We start from the raw sequence: 23,620 nt of genomic DNA on the forward strand, positions 1-23,620 counted from the left end.
CGCGCGCCCCCAGATGTTGCGCCAGGTGCAGCAGGCCCCCCTGCACCCCCACGCTACGCCACTGCTCCCACCACAAGTCTTCAGGACAGCCATCCGAAGGCTGGCGCGGGGAGAAGGTCTCTCCGTCCCACCGCCAGGCTTCGGAGCAGCCTTCCGAAGGCTGGTGCGGGGAGAAGGTCTCTCCGCCCCACCGCCAGGCTTTGGAGCAGCCTTCCGAAGGCTGGTGCGGGGAGAAGGTCTCTCCGCCCCACCGCCAGGCTTTGGAGCAGCCTTCCGAAGGCTGGTGCGGGGAGAAGGTCTCTCCGCCCCACCGCCAGGCTTCGGAGCAGCCTTCTGAAGGCTGGAGCGGGGAGAAGGTCTCTCCGCCCCACCGCCAGGCTTCGGAGCAGCCATCCGAAGGCTGGCGCGGGGAGAAGGTCTCTCCGCCCCACCGCCAGGCTTCGGAGCATCCTTCCGAAGGCTGGCGGCGGGAGGAGGTCTCTCCGCCCCACCGGCAGCCTTCGGAGGAGGTCCGAAGACAGTGGGGTTCCTGCTTCCTCAAGGAGGGCCGGCCAAACGCGCCCCCCCCAAATGTTGCGCCCGGTGCGGCTGGCACCCCTGGCACCCCCCACGCTACGCCACTGACTGGCAGTATCTCGCTAGTGTTTCATACAGGAATCTTCCCCAGCCCTACCTGGAGATCCCAGGGATTGGACAGGGCCTTTTGCACATGAAGTGAAGCATGTGCTCTACCTCAGATCTAAAGCCTTAACCTGCCTCTCCCTTCCAATGGCCTCAAAGCTGTAGTTTAGCAACAAAACACCCCTGAAATGCAGCTGGTGAAGTTCATGACAGAGTGGAGATTTAAATCTGGATCATGTCCAAATCTAACACACTAGTCTAGGCTCCCTCAAACTCAGCCCTCCAGATGTTTTGAGACAACAATTCCCATCATCCCTGACCACTGGTCCTGCTAGCTAGGAATCATGGGAAGTGTAGGCCAAAAACATCAGGAGGGCCGAGATTGAGGAAGCCTGAGCTAGCCAACAGAAGGCATGCTGATCCACAATATAAACCAAGGAAACACTGGTTATCACACTTTGTTTGGAACTGGTATGCCAGCCCCCCCGTTTATAAATGCCCACATGTCTCAGCTGTTCTACTGAGGCTTTCCTGACCTCCGCTTCATCTGTGTTGCAAGTTATTATCTACCTCTCTTCACCTTTGTCTTGTCTGTCTTCTATTGCAAAGGCTTTTCAACAGCAGCGACTGTCTCACTTCTGTGCTATGTAAAACGCCCAACACTAAACAATAAGTAGCAGGGAGAACTTCATGAAGTTTAGGAATATAAAAAACACCATATTGGATAACCAGTCCACACCTCATATTTTTCAGATGAGGATGTCAGTATATTACAATATGCACAATGAGATAATGTTTGTCTGTAGGCAAACTCCCTCCTAAACTTGAGCGCTTAGATACTGACTTTAAAGTCTGAGTCATAAGGGCTTATATCACTTCCAAAACATTTGCAATGTGGAAATTACAATCCAATGGAAGCAGGGAGGAAAAGTAGAGCTGCTATTATTTTGAGAAATTGCCTTACTTTTTCAATTCTGGGTTGCTTTTTGAACAGCATGTGCTTAGTTTAGGGTTGCCATATGTGGAATTTCCAGGACATACCCAGAATACTGTGGTCGAAAGCAGTGTCTGGGTGGAAATAAGCAGAATCCGGACCTATGGCAAGCCACGTTGGCAGTTCTGTTTTAACTGATTTTCGTAAATCCTGGAACCTCCAGTAAGTCCACATATTGCTAAGAGGTCTTTGCTCTTATCAGCCATGACATACAGACCCAAGTGTATTTCCTATGTAAGGGTTTACAGATAAGTTATGGCAGTCATGCACAAGCGACTACTTTCTCAGAAGATTGGAAGTAAACAAAAAGCATCCTTCTTCATTTCCTGAATAAGGACAAGATAATGTTATTAGAACTGTTATTAGCAATGTGACAAGGAGTCACAAGAAAACTCTTCACATCTTCGAGACATAAGACATGGACAGGAAATGGAGAACACGGTCAAGCCACATTCAGAACTACAGGCTTCTCACTGCAGAAGTACTCCTGAGACTGCAGACATGGAGTTACAGCTAAAATAGAAAAATGTTTGAGGAAAGGAGGAGAGAGAAAATAACAGCCTTGCTAGATTTTTCTGCTTTCAAGCAGTTGCCTGCGATGTTCTCATCCCCCTCTGCAGAGTAGAACTTTTGTGGGTTCCTTTATGCTTGGCTGACATCTATTAATGTCCTCTCAGCCACCCCTCTCAATCGTTTCCCTTGCTTGCTCATCCACCATGCAAATCCTTTGTACTAAAGGCTACCTTACAGACATGCACCAAAGTTACAACCAGTAGAAAAAGCATCTGGTTTAAAAGGGAAATGAAAATGAATGGAAGTGACAATAACAAATGGTACAAATGCAGTTCTAACAAGTGAACAATGAAGCAATTAATGAAAAGAATGGAGTAACAAAATGACTTTTTTATGCACACATCTAATTGAATTAAGCTTCGTGTTTATCATTCATTATGTAATATTGACACATAATTTCCATTTCATTAAAATAAAAGGAAATCTATCGGGCTTATACTGTTTAGAACCACAGACATTATGCCTTTAAACTCTTAGCATTTCTAGCAAGATACACGAATGGTTTTCCAAGACTGACTTACAAGTTTCACATGTGATACAAAAAGGAGAATGTCTGAAAGCAAATCCAAGTAGTTATTGCCTGTAAGTGACAACTGAATCAAATTTCTCCCCCGTCCCTACTCTTTCCATTGGTGGAAAGGACGGATATGCAGGGCAGGCTCTTACTGGAAAAGGGGGGCGGGGACAGCCAATGTCCACTGATTCACTGTAGCCCCCAATACCACCTCCCACAACGTTCTAGAGAGTCCCATAATGGAACAGTTTTTCAAGAGGCTGCAGGATGACAGAGGGTTTAGTGAAGATTGGCTCCAACCTTTCCTCATATGGAAGCATTCCATGAGTGGAGTTCCACTCATGGGAACTCCACAAATATCAATATAGGTGCTAAAAGAATGACTTTGCATTTGCTTTCAACCATCTGGTATGGAAAACCCCCTAAGAAGTTTGATATGAGCACCTTTAGCCATTCCATTATAAAGTATTCATTTCTTTATAAATCTGGCATCCAAACATATAATGTGGGAGTAGAAAATGCTTAAGAGACTCCGGCAGCTAAGAATGCCAAGTATTTGTTGCCAACTGTGCCTACCCCCTCCCCAAATAAAGGGATCCAGCAGACACACTTTTATGTTTATAAAAACATACACTCTCCCCCTCATGTTATTATTTCAGTAACAGAAAAGCTGGTAATAGCTGGTACATACTTTTAAGGCTTTGTGCTGACCTACTGCTTTTCATTCAAGGTAACAAGAAGAGGGAAACAATATTCTGCTGCATTTGAAAAACGTGCAAGAAAGCAGAATCAGGCTTATACAGTTGATAATAATATTTTTTAAATTATTGGAGAGGTAGCAGTTCTCACCACCTTTGACTCAAATCAAAATCATTTTCCCATGAAAAATCTTTTCCAGATGCTTCAGGGATGCAACTGTGTAGAAATGTGAAATAAAAGCAATCGCCCCCTCACTTGCTAAAGTTCACTAACTGTGAGAACAAGCCTTTAACAAAAAATGCGCTGCTAAAAACATTGTAAAGCAGATTCCTGAACTGTTGCCTCTGGGTCCTCCGTCCCGTCCCCGTCCTCCTTTGGATCGTCAGTTTGAAATGTCCGTGTGGTCTTCAGGTTCCCAGGGCTGGTTTCAGCTAATTAGTCCTAATAACAGAAGCCCATGTAAGGGCTTCTGCTAGTGCAATGAGACTTCCTTATTCTCCCCCCACTGCCCCTCAAATTGGCTTAAGGGAAGGTTCAGGAGAACCCTAGAACAACATACATAGAGGGAAAAGGGGAGCGTTTAATCTGGCAAGCTGAAGCAAAGCAACATAAAAATGTGATATATATACTTCAACACTAAGAAATAATTTTCAAAGACATATTATTAACAATATTAAAACTAAGTTTGTGTTGCAAGATAAAAGTCATGTCGTATAGAAGACAGGGCAGCTGTATTTGTTTAGAATGACAGCTTACAAAAGCAACAAGTGGTGGTACCATGTTGCACACAGGCAACATCCATCTTCATTAAACTGATTAGTAAAGAGGTTTGTTCTATGGGAACAACACTCCTTCTGTCTGAAGCACTGCTGTTCTAAAAGGAAAAACCTCACACAGGGCTTAGTGCTGCAGCTGGAAAGAGGTGAAAACAAGAGTTTCTACTGTAGCCTCCGATTCCTCAAGACTCTTCACACCCCTTTCTTTTGGTTAATATGACCCGGAGAAAAGTCAACAATGTTCCACGATGGAAAGTTATTTACTGTGTGTGTGCATTAATGGTGAGATGAAGTGGAGTGGTGAGCTGCTCAATTTAGATTAAACTTCACTGCTTGTGTTCATCATATTTCACTTCTAAATTGATAATACATAAAAGCATTTACAACAGTTTCTAACCACATAGATTTTTATGCCGCTCTCCTGCTGACCCTTACACTTTCATATCCCCTCCCCCATAAAAGTGGGATCATCAGCTGCTCAATACGGCTGTTGCACATAAAATAAATCCTCCTTTCTTACTAGTTACACAATCTCATTCATTTCTTGCTAAACTGTTTTATAACATTCATGTCAAATCATTCTGCAGCTGCTACCCAATTCCTAATCCTCCCCATGCTTTGTCTCTTTCAACAGGGCTACCCTTTCCAAAGCAGCTTGAACTCTGCCATTGCACTGTTTGCCTTTTTCTCTTTGCTGGCTCAAAGTTTCCAGGCCAGACAAAGAATACACCAACACACACCCTAGGCAGCTGCAAAAAAATATAGCAGCTTTACTGAGGAAACAGAAACAAGCTCCAGATATTTTCAATGCTTTTGTGGAATGCCGAGTAGGAATAGCCCACTTCCACTTTTCATTGGCCAGCAGTATTTGAAGAATGGATTATTGTCAACAATATTCTGTCTCCAACATTATCAGGTTTAACTTGCAACTGTTAGATCCAAATCCAGAATCCCTGAGCATAATTGAGGAGCTAAACTATACAATGGATATATCGTTCTGCCTGGACACTGAGGTCCAGCGCCGAGGGCCTTCTGGTGGTTCCCTCACTGCGAGAAGCCAAGTTACAGGGAACCAGGCAGAGGGCCTTCTCGGTAGTGGCACCCGCCCTGTGGAATGCCCTCCCACCAGATGTCGAAGAGAAAAATAACTACCAAACTTTTAGAAGATATCTGAAGGCAGCCCTGTTTAGGGAAGCTTTTAATGTTTAATAGATTACTGTATTTTAGTGTTTTGTTGGAAGCCGCCCAGAGTGGCTGGGGAAACCCAGCCAGATGGGCGGGGTATAAATAATAAATAATAAATTATTATTATTATCCTTATGGGGTTGATATTTAGAGCATAGGGAATCGCAACAAAGGCATTCATAGACTCCCTAGAAAGTAAAACCCAGTTTACAGATTATTTTCTCTCTGCTGGAGTCTTCTCTTTTATAGGATTTATCTTTTGCATATTCCATCTTCCCATATCAGTGAGAAATTCATAGGCAGTGCTATACAGTTTTATTTTCTTTTGAATGAACTATCACTAGAGATTTCTGGTGCCTTTTTATTTTGATTTCACAAATGAACGCACGGAGCATGAAAGAACAGACCAGAACTCCAACAGTACCCTAAAACCAACCTGGGTCTTTACAGTACCCCAGTACCATGCCTCCTTCTTGTAAATCAAACCAAAGCTGATCTGTATCTTCTATAGCAACATTCCCACCCACACTTGAGCATGCATGGTGTGTCTTGGTTGTACTTACTACCATTCAATATGCTCTATTTAGATACACCATCCAGATTAGTAGCAAAATTTTGCTGATCGATACTCCCCCTCTCAGAAGGGGTGTAACTGACTGATTAAAGAGTGGAAAGTCAAGTGCCTGAAGTGGGAAGTTGTACAATTTAATGTAAACTGTGAGGGGGAATATGCTGATGGAAGTAAAAGGTACCATGTCCTAGCTATGCTCTTTCCTAGCTATGCTCATTTGGAACCACGCAGTAGGATTTTCCTTCCAATAATTAAAATGGCTCTCAGCCATAAGTTGAATTTTGGAGATCAGTTACTCCCAGAATGAACAGCTGCCTTCTCTAACCTGGTGCTCTCCAGATGTTTTGGGCTACATCATCTATCCATGCTTTTTAACATCTACATGCAGCTGCTGGGAGAGATCATCAGGGGGTTTGGGCTGGGTGTTCATCAGTATGCGGATGATACCCAGCTCTACCTCTCTTTCAAATCAGAACAAGTGAAGGCGGTGAAGGTCCTGTGTGAGTTTCTGGAGGTGGTTGGAGGATGGATGGTGGCTAACAGATTAAGGTTGAATCCTGACAAGACAGAAGTACTGTTTTGGGGGGACAAGAGGCGGGCAGGTGTGGAGGACTCCCTGGTCCTGAATGGGGTAACTGTGCCCCTGAAGGACCAGGTGCGAAGCCTTGGAGTCATTTTGGACTCACAGCTGTCCATGGAAGTGCAGGTCAATTCTGTGTCCAGTGCAGCTGTTTACCAGCTCCATCTGGTACGCAGGCTGAGACCCTACCAGCCCGTGGACTGTCTCTCCAGAGTGGTGCATGCTCTAGTTATCTCTCACTTGGACTACTGCAATGCGCTCTACGTGGGGCTACCTTTGAAGGTGACCCGGAAACTGCAACTAATCCAGAATGCGGCAGCTAGACTGGTGACTGAAAACAGCCGCCGAGACCACATAACAGACCTACATTGGTTCCCAGTACGTTTCTGGGCACAATTCAAAGTGTTGGTGCTGACCTTTAAAGCCCTAAACGGCCTTGGTCCAGTATACCTGAAGGAGCATCTCCACCCCCATCGTTCTGCCCGGACACTGAGATCCAGCGCCGAGAGCCTTCTGGCAGTTCCCTCGCTGTGAGAAGCCAAGTTACAGGGAACCAGGCAGAGGGCCTTCTTGGTAGTGGCACCCGCCCTGTGGAACGCTCTCCCACCAGATGTCAAAGAGAAAAACAACTACCAGACTTTTAGAAGACATCTGAAGGCAGCCCTGCTTAGGGAAGCTTTTAACGTTTAATAGACTACTGTATTTTAATATTCTGTGGGAAGCCACCCAGAGTGGCTGGGGAAACCCAGCCAGATGGGCAGGGTATAAATAAATTGTTGTTGTTGTTATCCCATTCCTGACCACTGGCCATGCTGGTTGATGGACCCTCTGGAGCAGGCTTTGGGAGCACACAGGGAGAGGAGAGGAGAGTCCTGTTATAAGAGCACAATGCGGCTCATGTAGTATATACTGCACAATATTTTTTTTAGAAAAATGAACGAATTGCAAAATGTCGAGTAATTCTGATCACCAAATTCTCATCAGCAAACAGTTACTTGACATCTTGCTTGCCAATTTGTGTTCTCATAAACCTTCTGGTCACAGAATAGAATGCGTTCATCTGTTGGTGAGCTCTGGTGTGCCAACAATATTCAACCATGCAGGCAGCAACTGAGAAATAGCCAGAAGCAATATTCCAGAATTGAGATTATCTGCATGGGTAAAAATGCACCAAGAGGAGAGCTGTTTGAAACAAAGTTCAGAGATGGAATTCAGAGCAGCTTGTGTGCAGAGCACACCCAAAAAGAGCTAGAGAGCCTGGAAATAGAGAAGACCTCAGATCACCTTGAAGTGTTAGTGGAATAAACCTTGGAAGGACCCCTTCTTCCTTCCCTTACTACACAGTCAACTAATTCCACTGCATACTGAAAAGGAATTGTTGAATCCTGTGCAAGGTTTCTTGATATCCCATAGCAGGATGCACATTGAAGGGTCCAAATCTACACTGGCACAAATGAAAGAAGGGGTAGTTCAGAACAAAACAAATAAAACAAAAACCAACAAGTGTAAGTATCTCCAACTGACTTGGTAAAAATGCAGGAGAGGGAGCGGGGATAACTGTGGTGTGCTATTTGTTGTTACACTGTATTTTCTTTTCCTTCCTTTGTAAAATTATGTAAATCAAATAAAAATATTTTTTTGGGGGGAGGAAACAACTCACCTCCCTTTTCAGAAGGCAGAAGAACAACCCTTCTTGTTGACACAACCCTACCTATCACAGGATTGCTGTAGGTATGCATTTTTTCTTTACTTAATAAACTTTGTATACTGTTTAATCATAAAAACTTCTAAACTGTTTTCATCAAAAATATACATTATTGATTTTTATTACAATACTGATGTGTATCAGTGACTAAACACATAGTAACTTTGAGAGGAATGAATCACCTTTTTATTATAAAAGAAGTATTGGGGCAAATCTATCAAGAGCACCTCTGCATATACTATATACAGCAAAAGTTGAAGGGTTTCTTAATTATTATTATAAAAACATTACGGAATAGTCCTTGAAAGGAATCTTTCTCTGATCCCTCTAAGGCTACAAAATATTAGCTTTCATCCCTGCATGCCTAACATGGTTATTTCACAGCTCTGCATCTCTGAAATAATCCTGGAGGGAAATAGCATCTTTCAATTACAGTGAGTTCCCGATTATCCGGAAACAGTTTATCTGATTTTCAGATTATCTGTGCCCGAAGGTCAGGAACTGGCTGCAAAAATGAGGGTGAAAAGCCCAGCCTCTCTAAAACCTGAGAGAAGTAGGTTGGCTAATGCCAAGTGATGGTTCAGGACTACTTTCATTTGCTGCTCTCCCCTTACAATTGTGGATGTGTCGGGCACTGGGTTAACTAGGCCATTCTTGTATGTAATCACACATTGTACATTATATGTTCTGCAGAACACATGACTTTGAAAGAAAGAACAAATTTAGTCAAAGTTTTACAATCCCTCTCTCAATAATTCCAACAACAACCCAATGGTGGGAAGAAGTACAGTGGTACCTTGGGTTACATATGCTTCAGGTTACAGACTCCGCTAACCCAGAAATATTACCTTGGGTTAAGAAATTTGCTTCAGGATGAGAACAGAAATCGTGCTCCGGCGGCGCGGGAGGCCCCATTAGCTAAAGTGGTGCTTCAGGTTAAGAACAGTTTCAGGTTAAGAATGGACCTCCAGAACGAATTAAATACTTAACCCGAGGTACCACTGTACAGTCATTTTTCTTATCCACAAGTTTACAGTACCATGCACAGGAACAGATTCATGTGGCTACTTTCTGCTCCAGCACGTGACAATGAATTGCTAATTACTATAGAACAAGAATGAGGGCTGGAAATGCCACGTAAATAGACTCTGCACAATAGGTTCACAACGTTAATTCTGTTCCTGATACCATATGTCAGGCACGTCCAACTCCCAAGAGACTGCGATCTACTCCCAGTATAAAAAAAACCTGGCAGTGATATACCCATTGTCATTGGAGGGAGGAGGAGCGTGCGTGGGGTGAGTGGATTGGCCAGAGTTGTTTAGCTTTTTGGGGGGGAAGGATGGCCCAGAGGTCTTCAGTTTTTATTTGTTAAACTTCATTTAATCCCACAATCGGCAAGGGTCCCGCGATCGACTAGGATCAGCTGGGGATCTACCAGTAGATCACGATCTACTGGCTGGACATGCCTGCCATATGTAATTAAAAGTGATTTTTATTATGAAAATATTTTGTAAGCCAATTGGAGAACCTCTCAGGACCATAAAGTGGTATATAAGAATTCTCAAGAAACATAAGATACAAATTCCTTGTTTACTGTATCTAAACCTAGCGGCTCTACAGCTCACTGCACATCACTCCCCACAGAGTTTTCTCCATGTCAATAAGTCATTGTGCTGTCGGAAACCGACAGATTGTGCTTGAACAGTTTTCTGGATCCAACTCCAAGACTACCATCTGGAAACTAAGTAGAAGTACAGCCAGTCATGTCACAATGAACATATTGAATTAAGAAAGCTTCACTGTTTTTCAGTTTAACCATGGACATAATTCAACTCACTATTATTTTTTTAACATTTAAAGCCCCAAACAGTCCAGAGTAAATGTATTTGGAATACTGATTTCTTCCCATACAAACCAGCCCAGCAGCTGAGCTAATTATGGGAAGCCTGTCCTTACGTTTCACCACCTTCAGAGGATAAGTAGTGATCTATCAGGGCTACCTCAGCAGTTGGACTTCAACTGTGAAACTCCTTCCCTTGGTAGATGTGCCCAACACGTACTTTATTATTTTATGAGTTGCCAGATGAAGGCTCTCATCTCCACCTGAGCTTTCTCTTCATTCCAGTTACAGATAGGTAGCCGTGTTGGTCTGCCATAGTCAAAATAAAAAAATTCCTTCCAGTAGCACCTTAAAGACCAACTAAGTTAGTTCTTGGTATGAGCTTTCGTGTGCATGCACACTTCTTCAGTTACCTTTTTTCTCTTCATTGTATTAGTTACTAGGTAATAATGTAAATGTGATTGCTTATTCTGTTATTGTTCTGCTCAGTCAAGCTTTTATAGTTTCATCCATCTATATGTCTAGTTTTCATTTGCTCCTTATTGTTTTTATTGTTGCATTTTTTGCGCTAGATATTTTTACCTTTTGTGAGCAACCTTCAGTGTCACAGCAGGCACAAATGTGCCATGCCAATATAACAACTAAAATAAAGACTGAATAACACTGGTTTCTGTACTGTGTCACTCACCTTCTTTGACAAATGCCTTTGGAAATCAAATATGTAAGTACTATATTTCAGTTCCTCCATTCCCTGGTTTTATATAAGTGCTTCATTTTACAGACTCACATATCTTGCTGTTTACTTTTTTTTTACATTTTATTACTAAGTGAATACAACAATTCTTCTTGTTTTTTCTGTCATACAAGCTGCACAAAGTGTGGTTAATAATAAATATCTTGCCATGGTACAGTAGGCAAACAGTTGACAAAGACATAGAATCATAGAATTTTGGAGTTGGAAGAGACCACAAGGTTCATCTAGTCCAACCCCCTGCAATGCAGGGATGTTTTGCCCAATGTGGGGCTTGAACCCATGAACCTGAGATCAAGAGGCTCATGCTCTGCCAGCTGAGCTATCAATATGGATTTCATCTGAACCTGCCCTTTATCAAGATCTTCATCAGATGCCTTGTTAAGAATATCCCCACCTTTGAATGTGACATAGGAGGTGACATGATACAGGGCCTTTTCAGTTGTGGTGCCTGAATTATTAAGGGGCTCCCTCTGTCCATAATCATTTTTAATGAATGTCAGCTGAGTTCAGTGCTGTTTATAGAAAATTTTAAGTGTATTTTTACTGGTGTTATAAATATTTGTTCTGCTGTTCTTATGTCTTTTAAAAAGCTTTATTGTGTTGACTGTTTTTAACTGCTGACTCTCCTGTTGTTGGTTTGTTTATTTGGCTTATTATATAGGTTTTAATTATGTTGTACATTCCCTGGAAGTTAAAGTTTAGAGGCAGGATTTTTTTTCAAATAAACTAAGTAAGCATATTCAGGTCTATTGATCAAGAGCTTCAGCAAAACCCAGCTTTTCTTTAACCATAATGCACAAAGAAATTAAGTATGTTTTGCCCAATTTATAGAATAGAAGACCTGAACATGCTACTTCTCTTAAGTATTGTTTGAAAGATTAAAATAAATAAGTCACGGCTAGTTTTTGAGTGTGTCTAAATGTCCCATGACAATCTGGTTTTAAAACAACCCAAGACTGTATTTGCCAAAACGATCTGTGCTGGCACAAGAGGAAGGATGCTACACCATACAAGACCATGTAATGACAAGAAACTGTGCTTGGATTTCATTTTCTTTCATCCAGTCATGCAATCATCCCTTTGTACAATTTAATTTAATTATAATAGTTATTTAGATACCAAATAAAAGAACAAGTACTCTATGGCTGGATGTACAATGTAAATAATTTTCTAATACAAACTCTTACTTGTACATAAAGCCAGTTCTCTACTGCTTGGCAGCATCCCCCACCCCACCCCAGATTTCAATGAGGTATTAAACAGAAGCTTAGCTATACATGTCTCAATTAACATCTCTGATTTAAATCCTCCAGATGTATTCAGTCCTCCCACAGGAACATTAAATATGACGAATAACTTTCAAATGTGAGAAAAGCAAGCATTATAGAAACAAATTCCTACATAGTAAGGACAACCCATTCACACAACGCACTAACGGCATCAATAATCTGCCTAGTGGTTGGGAGAAATAAGATCTCACATGAAGCCAAGAAGCATGTAGCCCTCTGATACACCAGAGGATCTCTGAGTCAGAAACAATGGATTTCTAGAATATAGAGGCTATTGGACAAAGCAAAAAACCAAGTTGGGGGATGCTGTCACTCACAGGTATAAAGTGACAGGTGTTTTGTTGGCTGGAATTATATTATCAGTGAGTTTTGTTTCAAATGCATTTCAGATTTCTTTTACTAGCAAGCCTCTCATTAGTTATCTCTCATCAGTTGCTACTTACCTCTTTCAATCTATCCAGCTCATTTTGCAGTGCCTGTTTCGATATTTCCATCTCAATGATTTGTTGACGAAGGATTTCATTCTCATCCTCTGCTTTAACTCGTTTCTCTTCCACATTCTCCAGTTCATGGTGCAGCCTAACGGATACATCTTTGGCTACCTATTCAAAAAAGAGTACAGTATACAAACATATCTTGTAGTAGCAACAGCAGTAGCAGTCTTAAAAACATTTTCCATTAACAAAATTGAAAATATAAATGCATAATAACTTAAGGTGTAAAAGCTTTCCTGACACCAGCTCCCTCGGCTAGTAAAGCGAAATGAGCACCGCAACCCCAGAGTTGTCCACGACTGGACTTAACTGTCAGGGGTCCTTTACCTTTTTTATCATTAACTAAGTCTATGTTATAATACTAGCATACAATTTTAGGGTATTATAGCATTAAATAACAAATCATTTCATTAATTAGATTAAGCATACCTAAAACTCTATCTCCCCCCCTTTTTATATGTATATAAATCTCTTTTTTACAGATCAAGTGTACATACTGAAGACAGAAAGTCTTCTGAAAACCAAGTTGCACACATGATTAGCACAATTTGGAGAATTAGGGAATTTTCAGTTTAGGCAGTGGGAAACATGGCTCAGTTTGGATGCATCTATTGTGTATACATCTTAAATCAGTCCCCTACTTCAGAATGTGAGTGAAGCCTGTTTGATTGCTCCTGAACAGCCAAGGCTCCTTTCAGGTGAAAAGTTAGTATTTCATTGGGAGGGTTTCATAGCCTACACCTCCTCATAAAATGCTAGGTTTCCAAATGCAGGGAATATTCAAAGCATATAATTTAGAGTTGGGAGGAATATAGAGTTGAATGTCATCTAGTCCAATTTCCTGCTTAACATAGAAATTTTGTAACTGACAGGTGGCCTCTACTTAAATACCTCTTGTGAAGAAGAACCCAACACCCCCCCAAGGCAGTCTCTGTTCCACTGTCATACAACTATTACCATCAGGAAGTTTATCCTGACATTTTAGCCAAAATCTGCTTTCTAACAATTTCCACCTGTTAGTTATAGTCCTGCCCTTTGGATCAGAGGACATGTCTGTTCCATCTTCTGAGAGGCTTCCCTTCAGATATTTTACAGCTCTTTCTCCCCCTTAATGTTCTCTTCTCCAGCTGAACATACCCAGCGCTTTCAACCATTCAACATGGGGCTTGATTTCCAAAATCCCTCACCATCCCAGTCACCCTCCTATGGATGCGCCCTAGCTGATTCCTATATGTCTTCTTATAGCAAGTGTGATTCTCCTATGTGCACTCTGAAATGCCTTGGTCCTTACTGCCTGACAGTGGGGTTCCTGAGAAGTGAGACAGATAGTTCTTCAGGACAAGGTCTGCTATGCTTCACACAGGAGATTGGAGGATGGATGGCGGCTAACAGATTGAGGTTGAATCCTGACAACACAGAAGTACTGTTTTTGGGGAACAGGGGGCGGGCGGGTGTGGGGCTACCTTTGAAGGTGACCCAGAAACTGCAATTAATCCAGAATGCGGCAGCTAGACTGGTGACTGAAAGCAGCCGCCGAGACCACATAACACCGGTTCTGAGAGATCTGCATTGGCTCCCAGTACGTTTCTGAGCACAATTCAAAGTGTCGGTGCTGACCTTTAAAGCCCTAAACGGCCTCGGTCCTGTATACCTGAAGGAGTGTCTCCATCCCCATCATTCAGCCCGGACACTGAGATCCAGCACCGAGGGCCTTCTGGCGGTACCCTCATTGCGAGAAGTGAGGTTACAGGGAACCAGACAGAGGGCCTTCTCGGTAGTGGCGCCCACCCTGTGGAACACCCTCCCTTCAGATGTGAAGGAAATAAGCAGCAATCCTATCTTTAAAAGACATCTTAAGACAGCCCTGTTCAGGGAAGTTTTTAATATTTAACGCTGTACTGTTTTTAACACTTGATTGGGAGCTGCCCAGAGTGGCTGGGGAAACTCAGTCAGATGGGCGAGGTATAAATAATAAATTATTATTATTATTATTATATGACCAGCAAAAACTTCCATTAGTCTTTAGATCTGCCTGTGCCAGATTGCTTTCACAGAAACCATTCCCCCCACCAAATACTCAGACACAGCTGTGAAATGTGACAGGCTTTTACCAATTACTTATCAAGGATTTTATTGAAGGCAATGTAGCAGCCAATTGCACATGGGACTCTGACTTGCCTATAGCAGATAGCATGTGCAGAGCTCCATGACTAACTTGGATGTCTTTATGCATAAAGCCTTCACTCACCTTTAGATCTTGCTCTAAGCTTCTAATTAACTCCCCATCCACTTGACCCGTCTGTGCAACTTTCAAGCTTTTCTGTTCTGCTTTCCTGAGACGATACTGCAAAATGCGACAGTTCTTGTTTGCACGGTCCAGCTCTCGCCGAAGTTCCTGAAGTTGGTAAACATCTTCTTCAAGGTAGCTGTCACGCATCTCTTCCATTTCAGCCCGCAGTTCATCGAGCTCATCCTGCCATGACCCAAAACACTATCATATATCAAAAAAGTGATTCTGCTCCCTCCCCATCAAGACACACATCAAGATATGATAGGAGTAATCCAGCACTCACAACTGCTGCACAGTGCCTATTTGCTGTGCAACAGACAAGGAGAATCCTGTTGAAATGATCTTACAAGCAACATCAAGCTCATGTTGATCTTGCAAACTAATACCAGTTGTAACTTACCTCTTCAGAAATAATAGGAACAGCAAAAGTTATATATCAAAGCTGTAAAATCAGTTCATATGAAGTTGAAACTCCTTGTTTATTGTGCTGCTATGTTTCCTTACGGGATGCGGGTGGTGCTGTGGGTTAAACCACAGAGCCTAGGACTTGCCGATCAGAAGGTCGGCGGTTCGAATCCCCGTGACGGGGTGAGCTCCTGTCGCTCAGTCCCTGCTCCTGCCAACCTAGCAGTTCAAAAGCACATCAAAGTGCAAGTAGATAAATAGGTACCGCTCCAGCGGGAAAGTAAACAGCGTTTCCGTGTGCTGCTCTGGTTCGCCAGAAGCGGCTTAGTCATGCTGGCCACATGACCTGGAAGCTGTACGCCGGCTCCCTCGGCCAATAAAGCGAGATGAGCACCGCAACCCCAGAGTCGGCCACGACTGGACCTAATGGTCAGAGGTTCCTTTACCTTTTTATGTTTCCTTACACCAGTGATGGCCAAACTTGGCCCTCCAGCTGTTTTGGGACTACAACTCCCACCATCCCTGACCACTGGTCCTGTTAGCTAGGGATTCTGGGAGTTGTAGTCCCAAAACAACTGGAGGGCCAGGTTTGGCCATCACTGCCTTACACAAACACACATACAAGCTTCCAAATTTGAAACTAAAATACTATGCTTTTAGATTGGGAAGAGTGGTAAGGAAGGACAGATCTAGAGATTGTTTGATCATCTTGAGATCCAGGCAAGAAAGAGACAAAATACTAGGCCTACATTTTGAAAAATCACTGGTAATTCAAGGCAACAGAGCAGAAATCTACAGAGACATACCGAAACAACTTTTGGATCTTAGAGCTACATACACAGAACTAGCAAGACTATTGAGAGGCAACTCAATTTCCTATAGGTGGGAGTTCCCCCAAGGACTATCTTTTAACTTCAAAGGAAAGAAAGTTAAAATTAGAACAGCAGAAGACCAACAAAAGTTTTTGAACGATCACGGAGAGGACCTTCAGAAGGGAGCAGCAGCAGCTTGGCCACCACCTCCGCCTGTACCTGCACCAACACCTGTACCCTCGGGATCAGAGGAAAAGGAAGAGACGCCACTATAAGACCAACAGAATGATCCAGGATGTCTCTGCAGCTACTTAGTTGGAACATTAATGGCGGAAATTCCCCAGAAAAAAGAAGAAGAATCTTTCATATATTGAAAAAGGAACAATTGGACATTATTTGTTTGCAAGAAACTCATGTGACTAGGCTCCATAGGAAAGTGTTAATTAATAAAAGATTAGGCCAAGAATTCATTTCATCGGACAGAGTCAAGAAAAGAGGAGTGGTGATTTATGCAAAGGAGAGCCTGTCACCTAAATTTTTATTTAAAGATGAGCAAGGAAGAATTATGGCAATTGAAATACAGACACAAGGAGAAAAATTTTTGATATTAGGAATTTATGCACCAAATGAGGGGAAATCAGAATTTTATAAGAAGCTGCATGAGACAATGCTGGACTATCTAGACTACACCAACATCATTATGATGGGAGATATGAATGGGGTGGTCTCTACAAATATGGACAAGTCACAAAATCAAAATTTAACAAAAGATGGCAGACTGCCTAAAACTTTTTTTGAACTAACTGACAGTATGGATTTGATTGACATTTGGAGGACAAAGAACCCCCTAGGTAAAGAAGGAACATTCTTTTCTGAGGCCCACCTGTCATGGACAAGAATCGACCAAATATGGACAACTAGAGGGCTGGCACCTAAGACTAGAAAAGTGGAAATCTGCCCAAAAACTTGCTCTGACCATAATGCAATGAAAGTGGAATTGAGACTCACTCCAATCGGTTCTTTCCGATGGAAAATGAATGACACCCTACTAAGAGATCAGGAGACTGTGAAGGCCCAAAAATTTTTAAAAGATTATTTCGAAATAAACTTGAACACTTTGGTGGAAAAGAGAACAATCTGGGATGCAAGTAAAGCAGTTATGAGAGGGTTTCTGATACAACAGAACACGATTAAGAAAAGACTTTGGAATGGGAAAAAGGATAAGATTTTAGAGAAGATAAGAGATGGAGAGGAAAAATTGAGATTAAAACCAAAATCAAAAGAGGTTTTGAGAGAAATTAAATACCATCAAGCACAATATGCGAAATTGATAAATCAAGAAGTTGAATGGAAAATTAAGCAGATGAAGCAAAGATCATTTGAATCAGCGAACAAGTGTGGAAAACTGCTAGCATGGCAGTTGAAAAAAAGACAAAAATTGAACTTTGTTACCAATTTAGAGGTCGAAGGAAAAAACATTCAGAAACCAGAAGAAATTAGAAAGTGCTTCCAGAGATATTTCAAAAAACTATATACGCAAGGGCCGCAGGAAGAGACTGAGATAGACCAATTTTTGAAAATTAATGGACTATCAAAGCTATCTCAGGAAAAGAGAACAATCCTGAATTACAGAATAACACAACAAGAAATTGAGGGTGCCATTCAGAATATGCAACTAGGTAAATCTCCAGGCCCAGATGGACTTACCTCCAAGTACTACAAGATATTGAAAGACTTCTTGATACAACCACTAATGGAGGTTTGCAACCAGATTATGGAGGGGAAGAAGGCACCGGAATCGTGGAAAGAAGCTTTCATCACATTGATACCTAAACAGGAATCTGAAAAGACTCAACTTAAGAACTACCGTCCCATCTCACTCCTTAATGTGGATTACAAAATTTTTGCAGACATTTTTGCAAGTAGATTTAAAAAAGTGCTAAATGAAGTAATTCATAAAGACCAAGCAGGCTTTCTCCCAGGTAGACATTTGTTTGACAACACTAGGAATATTATTGATATTTTGGAACTTTTGCAAACCAATATTAACACGAAAGCAGTGTTAATTTTTATTGATGCGGAGAAGGCCTTTGACAACATTTCCTCGAAATTCATGAAGAAAAATTTGGAAGGGATGGGAGTGGGACGGGGGTTTCAAAATAGTATAGAGGCAATCTATTCAGAGCAAAAAGCTAAACTGATAGTGAACAATGTGGTGACAGAAGAGTTTAAAATTGAAAAAGGAACACGACAGGAGTGCCCCTTATCCCCTCTGTTATTTATCTCAGTCCTGGAGGTACTTTTGAACATGATTAGGGAGGACCGATTGGTGCAAGGAATGCAGGTCGGAGTGAAACAGTACAAACTGAAAGCTTTTGCAGATGATTTGGTTTTAACATTACAGGAGCCAGAATCTAGTACAAAAAGAGTCTTAGAATTGATTCATGAGTTTGGTCGGGTGGTGGGATTTAAGTTGAATAAGCAAAAAACCAAGGTTTTGGGGGAAAAATTGACATCTTTAGAAACGGATGGGTTTCAGAAGGAGACAGAGTTAAATGTGGTCAAAAAAGTGAAATACCTATGGGTAAACTTGTCTGTTAAAAATTTGAACTTATTTAAAGACAATTATGAAAAATGTTGGTCAGAAATCAAAAAGGATTTAGAAATTTGGTCAAGATTGAAACTTTCCTTGTTGGGTCGAATTGCAGCTATAAAAATGAATGTATTGCCGAAGATGTTGTTTTTGTTTCAAACCCTACAGATCGTGGACAGAGTGGAATGTTTTGGAAAATGGCAGAAAGATATTTCTAAGTTTGTCTGGCAGGGCAAAAAGCCCAGGATAAAATTTAAAATTCTAACCGATGCAAAGGAAAGAGGGGGGTTTGCCCTGCCGGACTTAAGGTTATATTATGAAGCTGCAGCTTTCTGCTGGATGAAGGATTGGTTTCTTTTAGAAAACACTGATGTCCTAGATCTGGAAGGGTTCAATAATGCTTTTGGATGGCATGCATATCTGTGGTATGACAAGGTAAAGGTTCACAAAATGTTCAAAAACCATATTGTCAGAAAAGCAATATTTATTGTCTGGACCAAATATAAAGACTTATTAGAAAATAAGACCCCAAGATGGTTATCACCAATGGAGGCCAAGGCCCGAAAAAGACTCAATATGGAGGCCGGTTGGCCGAAATATTGGGAGATAATAGAAAAAATTGGAGACAATTGGAGATTGCAGAGCTTGGACAAATTAAAGAATAAGGTGCGAGATTGGTTACATTATGCTCAAATTCAAGAGGTTTTTAAAATGGACAAAAAAATAGGATTCCAGGTGGAAAAATCGAAGTTAGAGACAGAATTGCTGGAACCAAAGACCAAGGTACTTTCGAGAATGTATAACTTGCTGCTTAAATGGAACACTCAGGATGAGACAGTCAAATCAGCCATGATAAAATGGGCGCAGGATATTGGGCATAACATTATTTTTGAGGACTGGGAAAGGTTATGGACCACCGGAATGAAATTCATGGCATGTAATGCCTTGAAGGAAAATATTATGAAAATGATATATAGGTGGTACATGACCCCAGTCAAGCTTGCAAAAATATATCACCTGTCTGATAACAAATGTTGGAAATGTAAAGAGGCTGAAGGGACAGTCTTTCACCTCTGGTGGACATGTCCAAAAGTGAAGGCCTTCTGGGAAATGATCTATAATGAGTTAAAAAAGGTATTTAAGTATACCTTTCCTAAGAAACCGGAGGCCTTCCTCTTGGGCATTGTCGGCCAGAAAGTGTTAAAGAAGGATAGAACTTTTTTTATGTATGCAACCACAGCAGCAAGAATACTCATTGCAAAATATTGGAAGACACAAGATTTGCCCACACTGGAAGAGTGGCAGACGCAATTGATGGACTACATGGAACTGGCTGAAATGACTGGCAGAATCCGAGACTTGGGAGAAGAAACAATGGAAGAGGACTGGAAAAAATTTAAGGACTATTTACAAAAATATTATAAGTTATATGAATGTTAAGAATTTGCATGATTTGGAAAATCTAGCTTCAGCAATCAGGATTTGGAGATAGAGGAATCTAAGTTATAAGTATGAAAGGGTTAAAGTTCAAAGTAATATTATATCTAATTTAAGGTATAAGTAAATTGATAATAAGTATCTTAAACTCAAAATATAATATTTGAAAAGTACAAAGGAATGCATGAAACAAGGTAATAATTTGCTGATATTTTTATTGTAAAGAATGCAGGGTGAGGGAGATGTGGGGAAGTCCGGTTGGTTATGAAAAAATGTCTTGGAATGTTGGATTTCTTTTTTCTTTTTTCTGCTTTCTGTTACTTCTTTCTTATATCTGACTTTATATCTGTACCTGAAAAATGTAATAAAAATATTAAAAAAAAAATAAAAATAAAATACTATGCTTTCTAAGAATTTTTTTTTTGCTAAAGTTTGCAATACAGTACATTTCTTCTAGAAAAGAATATCCTTTTTAAAAAAAACTCATTCCTATTAATCTAATCTGTATATACCTGAATCTCTCAAGCTAAAACCTTTATAAGCAGGTCTTAAGGCTCAGTGGATAGGCCATAAACTTGCTGGAGGATGACTCCTGGGACACCAACTATTCTATTATTAACCTAGCTCTGTGTTTAAAAAGAAAACGGATGATGGAAAGCAGCAATAAGATTAGTTCTCACATAAAGGCTTCCAACAAAGATTTAGATACCTTCAATTTGCAGTTTATTGGCCTCTTTAAAAAGGAGCAAAACGAAGCAGTTCTGCCTACTGGATATTTTTCAAGTACACGTCTACACCTATAATTCTTTAAGGATAGCATAGGTGCCAACTATAGGGGGCCCTGGAGGCCTGGGCACCCCACAGCACAGGTTCTTACATGACTTCTGGTTTGTACCGGAAGTCGCATCAGAAGCCAGACGCGACCCCCGAGGAAACATCAGGACGCAACTTCTGGTACAAACCGGAAGTTATGTCGTAGGTCTCGCGAGACCTCATACGTGATCTCCAAGGTGCCGCAAGACCTCAGAAATGCCGCTGCAGTGCGTTGATGTAATGTTATGTCATGATGTCATGACACTGTTACATCACGGGTGCAATTAGGGACCCATAATCTGTGGCCTAAGTTGGCGCCCCTGCAGGATAGCATTGTGTGTGTGTGTGCGTGTGTGCGTGCTATACACACACATAGGTTTTCACAGTGCTTTTTCCTGGGGGTGCTCAGGGGTACGCATACCGCTAAACATTTTGTGAATCTTTGTACTTTTGTCCATTTACTGTATTTATTTTTCTCAATTTGAACTATAAAACAGTAATTTTCTTGAATCAAAATGAGAGTACCCCTAAACATTTTTTTTTGGGGGGGGGAAGCACTGGGTTTGCACAAGTGGACTAAAGAACTCTGGCACAACAAATCCACTTTTAAAAAAACCACTGAGACAGAAGGGGGCAGGGAACTGTCCTTTCCATTAGCACAGTACTTTTAATGCGATAATCAAGAAAGTTGTGCTTGGTGAATGCTTAAACACTCTCAGTAATATTTAAACACCTATCCTTCGAGTGGCTGTAAATTTATAGACTCCCATAGTAACTCAAATAAGGTCTGGTGTAAACCCTTAAATACAGGAGGAATAATTAGCTTTGGCAGTGGGTGCATATGGTTGCTCAGCATCAGTGCAAATAAACAGAAAGTGAAATTAGGTCACTTTTATTTATGTTATTACAGTAGGTGTCAAACTTTGGGATCTATGTTTGGAAATGTCGTTAAGAGTCATTTTCCACTCACAAGCATTCTTCACAGAGCGTGGTGTCTATGACATCAAGATCATCAAAAGATCCCCCTTCAGGATAGTAAGTAAGATCCACATTATGTCTGAGATCCTGAATCCACTTGGCAAACACAGAGTGCAACACAACCCTATGCCTGTTACTCAATAATAAAGCCCAACCAGCTTAGTGAGGCTTAGTCCCTGGTGCTTAGGGGTGGCAGCCCCAGTCCCTCTGAAGCCTAACTGAGCTAGGACTGCCATCTAAATGCTTAGTACTTTGCGACAATCAACCTGCCCATAATGTGAGTGCACAGCTGCCATTCTATTTAATCAGGCTGGGGCTGGGCTGCCCTTCAAGCCCTATTGAACTGAATGGAAACTGCTGAGCAGCAATGCTTGGCAAATTCTTTGCTGTGTTTCCTTGATAAACCCACTGAACCAAGGTCTGCTCAAAGATATTGTGGGAAGGGCAGAAAGAGTGAGGCAAAGTATCCTTACTATTTAATAACAGTCAAACCAGATGGAAGCTTAAAACTAGAAGATCTGTCATGCCTAACACACACACTACTGTTGCAGCACCGCACACACAGTTATTTATGCTCTTTTGTTTTGCAGTGACCTTATTATTAACAAGATTCACCACACTTATGTCAACGTAAACAGAAAAACCAACATGTAAATCTACACTATGGTGAAAATAAACATGCGGTGGGGAAAGTGTGTTGAGATTGTGCCTGCTTTTGAAAAATGCAAAGCTTATAAAAATTCATGAGAGTGACTGTTGTAAAAAAAGAAAGAAAGGCACTGCTGTGATGCAGAAGATGCTGTTCATTTCTGCTACTTAAGTGGCTTCAAAGGGTTTGAACCAGTGGCAGCTTCAGCCAGAGCTTATATATTTCTTTTCTTCTCTTTTTAAAGAAGACTTAGTACTATACATTTGCCCTAGGAAACTTTTGAATACTAATCTCTCCATTCTTTAAATTACTCTAATGTTTTTAATCTCGGGGGGGGGGATCCAAAATAACTATACACATCAATATTCTCATGCTCATGTCACCATTTGTACCAGTTACAACGTTTATGGTTAGAAGCATATTTATTTATTATGGATCTTCAGGCTTTTTGGTAATATTGTTTTTGTACAATGAAACCCTCTGAAAGGTCATGCATGTAAAGCCAATAAAAAAAAAAAACCAGAGCTCTTAAGAGTGTCAATGTGTTTTCAAATTGCTCCCAGTTTTAAACAGTTGGGTGTGTGTGTGTGTGTGTGTATATATATATATATATATATATATATATATATATATATATATATTCACTCTGCTTCCTCTGGACAATGCCATGTTTCAGCAGAGCCACAGCTGTGGCTAAGAAGATAGACCCACAGACATTGTTTACCAGGCTGAATTCTCACTCTAGCAGCTGACTGCCCCAGCATTTGCAGATTGTCGATGTTATTCTGATGCCTAAGGTTAGATTTATCTCCTTTTCCTCATGACTAATACATTTAAGATGCAAGAGAATGGCAAACCCTTCCTAAAGAAGTAAGGCATAGCCTTTGATATATATGTTTTTAAATAATCACCATCAATTCTAGATATTCTTACTGTGGAAAAAACAAAAAAAGACTCTACAATACAGTATACACCAGGTAATATCCACCGTTAGCCACATTCATCAATAAACCCATTGAAATGAATGCATCTACTCTAACTTAGT

The 23,620-nt window shown here is 41.2% G+C and overlaps 1 protein-coding gene across 9 annotated transcripts in view; it reads right to left on the reverse strand.

Moving 5' to 3' along the window:
• The window catches only part of MTCL1 (microtubule crosslinking factor 1), a 104,871-nt gene that overhangs the window by 74,003 nt on the left and 7,248 nt on the right, over positions 1-23,620 (reverse strand). For all 9 annotated transcript variants that reach the window (XM_081205526.1, XM_081205524.1, XM_081205531.1 and 6 more), the window contains exons 2-3: positions 14,847-15,071; positions 12,548-12,706 (exon numbers count right to left, since the gene is read on the reverse strand). In XM_081205526.1, coding sequence (XP_081061652.1) covers positions 12,548-12,706; positions 14,847-15,044 — 357 coding nt within the window. In that variant the 5' untranslated portion in view covers positions 15,045-15,071. The remainder of the gene's footprint in view (positions 1-12,547; positions 12,707-14,846; positions 15,072-23,620) is intronic.

The sequence above is a fragment of the Podarcis bocagei genome, assembly GCF_964188305.1.
Source record: "Podarcis bocagei genome assembly, chromosome: 8".
Classification (NCBI taxonomy): Eukaryota; Metazoa; Chordata; class Lepidosauria; order Squamata; family Lacertidae; genus Podarcis; species Podarcis bocagei.